Here is a 9,903-nt window from a genome sequence, read left to right as displayed (position 1 = left end):
GATCCTCCGAGTTTGAGATAAGGAAAAAGAAATCAAGATAGGGATAAGTGTGAGGTAGACCTACAACTTATTGTCAATTTTTTGAATAAATTAATAATATAAATAATTATGTAATAAATAAAATAATTTAAAAAAAAATTATTAATGATAAAACAGTCTTTTTAAAGGCGGCAATGACCAAACACATAAACTTAAACTATAAAGATAATTCAAATTAAAAAAATAAGTTAAAAGATAAACACACAAATTCCATCGAAGTACAAGGACCATTAATATAATTTACTTTTTTATCTATATGTTTCAACGATAACATTTATACAAATATTTACAATCAAACATCTTTAAAAAATAATAATAAAGGACGACGTCGTATCGGATGGAAAAGGGATTCTTCAAGGCCTCGTTAGGTCTCCAACAATGGCGGTTTGCCTGGTTGGAGTTTGCTCGCCGAAGAGGAAGTAATTAAGTTATGAATGAAGATAGTAACGTATAACGTGAACGGACTGAGACCTCGAATTTCTCAGTATGGCTCCCTCCGTAAACTCCTTGATTCTCTTGATTCCGACATCATCTGCTTTCAGGTCCCTTTTCCATCTCTTTCCATTAATGTATCTGCAAATTATTTCTTATGCTTAATGAATTCCACCTAATTTCATACTTATCCGATCCCTTCATCACCTGATTTCACTTTTCCATTTTTGGGGGTTTTAAGGAAACGAAATTATCTAGACAAGAACTGAGAGCTGACGTAGTTTCAGCAGATGGGTACGAGTCCTTCTTTTCTTGCACACGTTCTCTTGAAAAAGGCCGCACTGGTTATTCCGGTAAGCAGCTAAGCTGTTCGTTAAAATGCCCCAATCACATTCATGTTGATTAATGATTATCTTCTATCAATTTATTTATTAATGCAGGTGTTGCAACATTTTGCAAAGTAAATTCTGCTTTTTCAAGCAATGAAGTTGCACTTCCACTTGATGCAGAAGAGGGTTTCACTGGTGTTCTAGAGAATTCTAAAGGATTTACATCTAAAAAACACGATCTTCTCACATGTGTCGAAGGGCTTGAGGGATTTAACAGAGATGTACTTCTTAAAATTGACAATGAGGGGCGTTGTATTATCACTGATCATGGTCATTTTGGTAAGTGACATGCTATTACTTTTCAAAATATTGCAACGTTAGTTTTAATATCTCTGAAGTTATGTTATTGAAGCATAAAATGTTACAGTTCTTTTCAACATTTATGGGCCTCGAGCTGCATCTGATGACACAGAAAGAATTGAATTCAAGCTCTCATTCTACAAGATACTTCAGGTTTTAATAATAATAATAATATAACACATGAAATACATATTTACACTTGGCTCTTTCTGATTGGTTATCTTGATTTGTTATATAGAAAAGATGGGAGTCTTTTATGCTTAAAGGAAAGAGGATAATTGTTGTTGGTGATTTAAACATTGCTCCTTCTTCTATAGATAGGTGTGATGCTGGACCAGATTTTGAGAATAATGAGTAAGCTTCTAAATTCTTACTTTTATCCAAAGTTCATAATCGTATTTTTTTTTTTATGTTAAATCTTGTAAGGAAAAAGTTTAAACTATATTTTCGAATATTATTAGGTTTAGAAGCTGGTTTAGATCTTTATTAGTGGAAAATGGAGGCTTGTTCTTTGATGTGTTCAGAGGAAAACATCCTGAAAGGTTTAAGACAACTCTTGTAGTTAATATTTACACTTTTAGTCCCTGCTTCTTACATAGGACAAGACATGACAGAACAGATTGTACTGCATGTAGCCTGCATTGGACTAAGAGTCTGAGACTCAGACTGATGTCAATGGACCAAAAATTATCGATGATCTTTTTTTTTCTTGACTACTTTTAAATATTATTTTTTTAAAATTTTTTTTATAGAAAAGAAGCGTATACATGTTGGTCAACAAACACAGGTGGTGAAATGTTCAATTTTGGTTCAAGAATTGATCATATTTTAATTAGTGGTTCATGCATACATGAAAATAAGGATCTCAAAGGTCACAACTTTTTCTCATGCCATGTTAAAGATTGTGATATATTAACACAATTCAAACGGTGGAAACCCGGGACCACACCAAGGTAAAAATTACCCTTTTACCCCTGCCTCAAACACATCATCCCTTGGCTATTTGCTATTAAGTCATTCTCTCTGCAATATGTTGTATACATAAGACTTTTCTTTTTTCTTTTTTCGACTGAATGAACTGTCTGAATGTGAGTAAATGACTATTTTACCCTTGCAGCTATAGATGGAAAGGAGGGGGAAGCATAAAGTTAGAAGGTTCCGATCATGCCCCTGTCTTCATGAGTTTAAAAGAAATCCCCGACATTCACCTGCATAACACTCCACCTTTATCCACTAGATACTGTCCTCAAGTTAGAGGATGTCAGCAAACTCTTGGTAATAAAAAATTTCTAAGCCTTAAGAAGGGTATTTCCGTCTTTTGCACATACAAAAGATTTAAGAAAAGAAACATTTTGCAGTATCGATGTTATCAAGAAGGCAATCAACAGAGGAAGTGAAAGCCCATGAAGATCATAAAGAAGGAGTTAAAAGACCTGTTTTTGATTCCACAAGATTAATTCAAACAAATGATATTATCAAAATCGAAGCAATGAATTTTACAGAAATGAAGAAAAAACCAAAAAAGAATCATTCATCACAGCTCTCACTCACATCCTTTTTTCAAACCACTTCAAAAAGTGAATCTGTTGAGATTTGTGAAACTGAGATTAATCAAAGTGAATCTGATCAACATCATGAGACTGAATCCAACGGTTGTAATTCATCTCAATCTGATCAGAGTAAAATTGCTTTATTAGAGTGGAAAAGAATTCAAGAATTCATGCAAAAAAGTATACCTGTGTGTAAAGGTCATGGTGAACAATGTGTTTCTCGGGTCGTGAAGAAAGCGGGACCCACTTTTGGTCGACAGTTTTATGTTTGTGCTCGTGCAGAGGTACGTTGCTATTATGGGTGAAAATGTAAATACGTCGCAATTATGCATAAAATTAAGATGGATTTTACAAGTTTTGGGTAAAAATAAAATAAAATATTGTCTAATAAATTTGGTTTTATAGGGACCCGCATCGAATCCTGAAGCGAATTGTGGGTATTTTTCGTGGGCTGATTCAAGATCTAAGCGGAAACAGAGCAAGTGATTTTGTGGTCTTTATTTAAATTTTAATGTATATGTATGTAGCAAGTAATATAAAGATCCGAACACAAATATTTCGTGAGTTGATATTCCGTTTTCTGTTAGTGGGTCCCACAACCAAAATTGTGGAGACAAATTTATTGTTTAAATCTGATTTATCTGAGAGAGGACGAGAGTCATAACAACCGGTCCCACAATTAACATGAGAAAACAAAGAGTTTATATCTACTAGTTTGTTACATGCCAATTACTTAAAGTTATTGGAAACTATTTTGGTATGCTATAAGTATATAGCAAAATGAGAAAACAAAGAGTTTATGATTATTTTGGAACTTAAATCATAGACTTACCTAAACATATATGATTTGAATGCTTGTTTTTAATGGTAATAAATGTTGTGGGATTCGTACGATGTTATCAATGACTTCGGTATCGAACTTGATCTTAATATGCATTTTAAGTCATATTTCGATCCTTAATTGTGTGGGTGTCTTGAAATCTATTTGGAGATAACCCGATAAAAACAACTTCAAGTTTAAGCATGAAACTAGAAGGTGATGATTTGGATTTGTGTTATGATTTTTGTTATTGTGTATGAGAAATAGAGAGTAGATTATAACATGCGGTTCCACCGAAAAACATAAATATTAAGCATAACAGCCCTCAGTCATTTTTGGTATTTGAAATACCTAAAATGCATGATTACCTAAAATTCATGAATATAAATTCATAATTAAAGTTTTGAGAGAATGACAATAATAACCGTTTTTATTAACTTTTATTTTATATAAAATAGTAAAAAAAAAAAAAAAAAAAAAAAAAAAAGTGACCCAAATAATTTTTGCAGGTCATATTTATGAAAATCCAAATCATCTACAAAAAATTACGCGGCATGCTAAAATCTAGTTTTTTTTTTTTTCCCAATTTTGAATCTTTACAACTCTTTCATACAAAATTTGTTTGGACTCTTTTATTCCGTTGTGTTATTTGTAATAAAGTTTATCCATAGACACAACATATCCCTAATGTGGAGGCCGATAAGTTATCCTCATATAGAATGTTAAAACTCAGGTTTTGTTAACAAAAACAGAAATTGCAAGTTGCAAAAAATTTCTAGCAAAATAGACGAAAAAAAAAGGTATGCAAGTTGGCTCTAAAAATTAGACAAATACATATTGATATTTTTTTTATTATCATAATAATTTCTTATACGATAATATGCCATACATTGTATGGATTTTTGCAGTATGTATTTTGATTTTGGTAGCATGGTCTCTGATTTCAGGGTCAACATGACAAGACAATAAATTTTTTTTCAGAAAATATAGCATTTTACAAATTTTGGCAAGTGATGTTATTTTTTTACAGATGACAAAACGGCGTCGTTTTGGTTTTTGAACAAAAGTAAATTTCGTAGGCTATTTCGATTTTCGCAGAGTTGCCTGCGAAAATTATGGTTATATTTTGTATTTTACATTTCTTGACTATTTTGTAGAAAAACATCAGAAAAAGGGTTATTATAATCATTTTCTTTAAAAAAGTTCTAGCTTTAAATGTAGATGATATCTTTAAGGGCTTTTGACACAACCCCTCAAGTTTATCAAAAAAAAAATATATGGTTTTAAGCTTCTATGCATTAATGAACATAAAAATGTTTGAACATACAATTTTTTTTATATTTTTGTGTTTTTCTTTTTCTTATTTTTTTTCTCCTTTTTATAACTTTTACTTATGATAGTCGGTTTTAACGTTACCATGAAATAAAATTTACAAAAAAACCCTTAAATTTATATTTTTTTTACTTTCTACCCTAAATATGTTTATATTCATGCTAAAAAACATATTTACAAACGGAAAAATAAATGTTTAGACAAATGATGTATTTACATTCTATATAAATACTATTTCTTTGTATATAAGTTTTTTTTTGTCTATTTGTATGGTTTAAAACATAAAAATACGTTTTTAGACATATAAATACATATTCTTACATATTTAGAAGTATCAATACATTTTAAAAGTATAAATACATATTTTTGCGTTTTCTAGACATATTAATATGAAATATACTTCTAAATACGTCGAAATATATATTTATACTTCTACAAAACATATTATACTTCTAAACAAAAATATACTTATAAAAATGTAAACATATTTTTTTAGAAGTATAATCACATATTTTTATGTATTTTAAAAGTACAAATACATGTTTTTTGAAGTATAAATATGTATTTTTACATTTATAGAATATATATATATATATATATATATATATATATTGCATATAAAACATTTTTGATTGATATATTCCTAAATACATAAAAATATGTATTTATATTTCTAAAAAAACATATTAATATTTCTAAAAAAATGTAAAAATATGTATTCATACTTCTAAAAACGTAATTTTACATTTTAAACCGTTTAAATAGGAAAAAAAATATCGTATACAAAAAAAATACAATTTGAAAAGAACGCAAATACAATGTTTGTTTAAACATTTTTTCGTATATAAATTTGTTTTTTCGGCATGAGTACATATAATATAAAAAAAATATACTTAGTGTAAAACGAAAAAAGTTATAAATATAAGGTTTTTTTGTGAATTTTATTTAATGACAACATAATGCTTATCACATGTGAAAAAAAGGTAAATAGTAAAAGAAAAAAATTATTTATAAAATTCAAATATTAATTTTTTTTAGAATGGCAGAGATGCATTAAAACAAAACAACTCTAGCAAGATGTTAGGGCAACAATTACAAAATATAGTTTAACATAGAAGAGCTTATCCAACTAGCTCAATCTAACGAAGTTAACTTAGACCTATGTTTAATCCATCTAAAAATAGAAACTTGAATCTCGTTCGTCGTTTTTATAGTGTCGTGTCAAGACATTAAACAGGTTGAGAGAGTTTGACCATAACCCAACTCGTTTAATTATTGTTTCGTATCGTGTCAACCCATTTATTTTCGTGTCGGGTTTCAGGTTAAGGTTTGACATTGTAAATATGTTGTGTCATGTCAGACTTAAACATTTTAAAGGTTGGAAAGTAGGTGACAGAGAGGCGAAATTGATAAAGTGAAACACTGGAGTCGGAAGGTGGATTGACAAAATTTATAGTAAGTTTAGAAGGCAAGATGGAAAGAGTTAGAGTTGAAGAGCAAAAGGTATAAGTGGCGAGGAAGATTAAATTAAGTCTGTTTGAAAGTTTGTATTTTAATTTTAATTCTTGAGTTTGTCCCACTACAGGTCTATAATATATAATATATTTATAAAAATATAAAATTTATAAAAATTGATGTACTATTAAATAGGTCATATTCGAGTTGAAAGTCTTGATCCTAACCCAACCCATTTAATTGTAACATCTATTATTCAGGTATTTGTTTTAACCTTTGAGTTATGCTCTATTTGTAATCTAGTCCCCGGTGGTAATTTCGGAGTTGTTGGAGTACACAGGGCGTACACCCTCGTACGCTGTGCGTACTTCGGATCGCCTTAGTACGCAGGGTTGTACGCAGCCAGGGTGCAAACCCTAAATTTTAGGGTTTGAACTCTATTAAAACACATTTGTGGCCTTAGGCACCCTGTTATCTTCAGCCTTCCACCTCATTTGAAAACCCTAAAGAGTGTTTGTGCATTGTGAAGCTTGTTGAGCCATTTTTGGTGCCATTTGGAGCTTTTGGAGTAGAAGGAAGAGCATTGAGGTAGTGGTGTTTCACTTAAGGCTTTAGATCCAACATCTTTTCCCCTTTGTGCACCTTGTGGAGGTAAAAAGTTTCAACCTTGATGTAGCAATCTTATATATCTAGCTTTTGCTCAAAGTTGTTTCCTTTTTGGTCCTAAACTTGGTCTTTGTGAGTAGAAGATACTCCAAGGCATTTGAGTTGTCCTTTCAGAGGTTTTAAGGGGTGTTAAGTCATAAAGTTGGGTTTTTGGTCACTAGTTTTCCTCCATGCAAGTGTTAGGTCTTAATGGGTTAAGAGACTAGGGTTTTGGAGTTAAGGACTTTATAGGTATTTGAATGGTAATCTGAGTTTTGGTTAGTATTATTCGTAAAGGTGACCGGTAGCATGGGTTTCAGAGCAATGTGTCAGTTCAGCTTTTTGTCTGTCTGTGAGGTGAGTCTTCTTAGCACCTTAAGTGGGCCGAAGGCACCAAAGTCGACCCATTGTATTGTATGAGTAGAACTGTATGTTATCGTATGAAGCTATTTGATGCACTTGTATGATTTATCTATTGAGCTATATTGGCTCAGAGTCATTACAGACTCGAGGTTGATACAGACCTGACACAACTATATGTTGTTATTTTGGGTTTATACGGACCCGGGGGTTGATACGGACCTGACACAGCCATGTGTTGTTATATGATATGTATGATGTATGTGGTAATTTGGGAAGGTCACTTAGCTTTATGCTTACAGTTTATGTTTATGGTCTCAGGTACTTCCAACTCAAAAGGGAGGGCTCGACGTGATGACACAACATCCTCCCCATATGATTTCTGCACTTGATGTATTTGTACTCTAAGCAGTGGCGGACCTTAGTGGTGCGCCAAGGGTCCCGGGCCACTGCTCCGACGCCGACACGTAGTGTTAAAAAAAATTTAATGTTTTTTCTATTGGGTGCACCGGCTTAAAACACGAGTGACACTACTAATATGAATTTATTTGGAAATTTTTTTTTAGTGCCACCCCTACGAAAATGTTTTGCGTCCGCCACTGACTCTAAGGTTTTGGAATATTGTAATGAATGATGACTTTTGATACAATTAATGAATGAAAACTAATTGTTTTAAATGAAATTTTTTTTTACTGTTTTTGGGTCGTTACATTAATTTTCGTTTCATGTCATGTCAACCTGTTTACTTAAATGTGTCGAAATCTCTTACTCAAACCTGCTAATTTCGTGTCGGGTTGTCATGTCGTGTCATGTTTTGACAGATCTAAGGCTAACCTTAAAAAAATACATCTCCCATTAAACCAAGGGGAAAATGTGACATAGTGACAAACCCAAAAAGAAAAATCATGTGTTGCATACTTTTTTTAAGGTTGCACTAATATAAAAAAACACATTTTCGACGCCTGTTTCCGTTACTAAAAGGATTTCATCGACATATTTATACTAAAATTTACACTTATTAAGAATTTGTGACGGATTTATGATGGATTCGTGACAGATTTGTGACAGATTTTGCCGAATTTACACTAAATCCACATTTAAAGGTAAAATTTGAGGGATTGCCCCGTGCCCGTATGACTTTGGGACACTAATTGTGTCGGCTCCTAATGTCGCATCAATCTTTAAGCCAATTCCAGATATCATTAGGACATCCGCAATACCCAACATAAGTTCATAACCACCATAATGGTGGGTGCCACTCCATCACCACATTATATCACTAAAACCATGAGATACCTACCACTAACATACAACTTCACATCATTTTTTAATTAAATTTAATTCAAAAATACAAAAAAAAAAAAATAAACACATATATTTTTTAAACTAAGTTTTCATTAAATTAAAAAGACATTACATTAATTAAAAAAACAACATTTTAAAATAAAATAAAAGAAAACATAAAAAACTCAAACACAAACAACTACCCTTAATCCTATTTTTTTAAACAATGTTATTCCGTTTTAGGGAATTCTTTAAATGTTGACAAGCTTTGAGATGTGCAAAATGTTTGTGGTCTGTGTTTTCATATGGATCCATGACCACATTAACTGGATCGATATCACCTTTGTGTACGTTGTTTATAATAAAGTTGTAAATTTTATCGAACTCACAACATTTTACCCTCATATCGCGTCACTTCGAACATATTTCATCAATATTTCGACTTGGACAATTTATTAAACAATAGAAAACGCTTTGGACTTTTCCCAAAAAATCTCTAGAGATTTGACTATCCCCGTCTTCCGAAATCGACACTCATGCTTTTGTTAACTTCACTTCTTTCTCTTCTGATTAATTCATTCTTTTGGAAGCCATGATTTTTGGAAGAGCAACACAGTGTATAAATATGAATAAAATAAGAGAAGAATTGTTTGAAATATAAGAAGGTTTGTAGTTATATTTATATAGGTAAAATTTTAATAAAAAAATGCCCACAGTAGTTGTTATACATGATTAAGGGGAGAGTCAAAGAGTAAATGGTTTTCATTAGGCGTTGTAGGTTGTTTTGGCTTCACCAAACACCACGACCACACCCGACCACGAAGGTTCAGAATGGTGTGCACGAACCATGATCGTAGCCACATGGACCACGACCCTTCTCGTTGTGACAATTGCAGAACTTCTTAACATATTCACACCAGAAGAAAAAGTGGTCAAAACACACGAAAAGAAAAGGTGGTCAACAATTTACTTTCCGTTGTTGCAAAAGCGAGACCGAAGTGTACCCACAGAGGTCCTATCTACAATTAAGCACTAATCAACAATTCAACATAAGACTTAACTTATAAGTTATAGTAATATTTTTTATTTTTTATTTTTATTATTTTTTTACAAATAGACACGTGAGATAGAAACGGTCGGTTTATAGATAATGATTTTTGTCTTCAGTTTCAATATTTGTTCACTATTTATCTTTTGAGGATTCCATTGAGAAAAGCGATGATTTTTGTCTTCAGTTTCAATCAGTGTTCATAGTGTCTATATATTTTCTTTGTCGAATTTCTTATTAGATAGATGA

The 9,903-nt window shown here is 31.6% G+C and overlaps 1 protein-coding gene across 3 annotated transcripts; it reads left to right on the top strand.

The window, feature by feature from the left end:
* The first annotated feature begins 346 nt into the window (after positions 1-346).
* On the top strand, positions 347-3,341 carry LOC111881139 (DNA-(apurinic or apyrimidinic site) endonuclease 2). 3 transcript variants are annotated; one of them, XM_023877536.3, is made up of 10 exons: positions 347-581; positions 713-824; positions 912-1,139; positions 1,228-1,313; positions 1,399-1,514; positions 1,622-1,702; positions 1,913-2,113; positions 2,278-2,435; positions 2,519-2,994; positions 3,116-3,341. In XM_023877536.3, exons 1-10 carry the CDS (start codon positions 474-476, stop codon positions 3,194-3,196), a joined length of 1,647 nt encoding a protein of 548 aa, XP_023733304.1. In that variant the 5' UTR covers positions 347-473; the 3' UTR covers positions 3,197-3,341. The 3 variants fall into 3 exon arrangements, with proteins under 3 accessions (XP_023733304.1, XP_042757366.1, XP_042757367.1); XM_042901432.2 differs by lacking the exon at positions 1,913-2,113; XM_042901433.2 differs by lacking the exons at positions 1,622-1,702; positions 1,913-2,113.
* The last annotated feature ends 6,562 nt before the right edge of the window (positions 3,342-9,903 follow it).

Source organism: Lactuca sativa, chromosome 4 (genome assembly GCF_002870075.4).
Source record: "Lactuca sativa cultivar Salinas chromosome 4, Lsat_Salinas_v11, whole genome shotgun sequence".
Taxonomy (NCBI): Eukaryota; Viridiplantae; Streptophyta; class Magnoliopsida; order Asterales; family Asteraceae; genus Lactuca; species Lactuca sativa.
Note: the sequence above shows the minus strand (reverse complement) of the source record. Positions and strands in the feature narration are given on the sequence as shown.

Coding starts and splice junctions, on each gene's coding strand:
- LOC111881139 (XM_023877536.3), top strand. CDS start 474: ATGAAGATAGTAACGTATAACGTGAACGGACTGAGACCTCGAATTTCT. Junction 1,703..1,912: donor AGAGGAAAACATCCTGAAAG/GTTTAAGACAAC, acceptor TTTTTTTTATAG/AAAAGAAGCGTATACATGTT. Junction 2,436..2,518: donor AGGATGTCAGCAAACTCTTG/GTAATAAAAAAT, acceptor AACATTTTGCAG/TATCGATGTTATCAAGAAGG.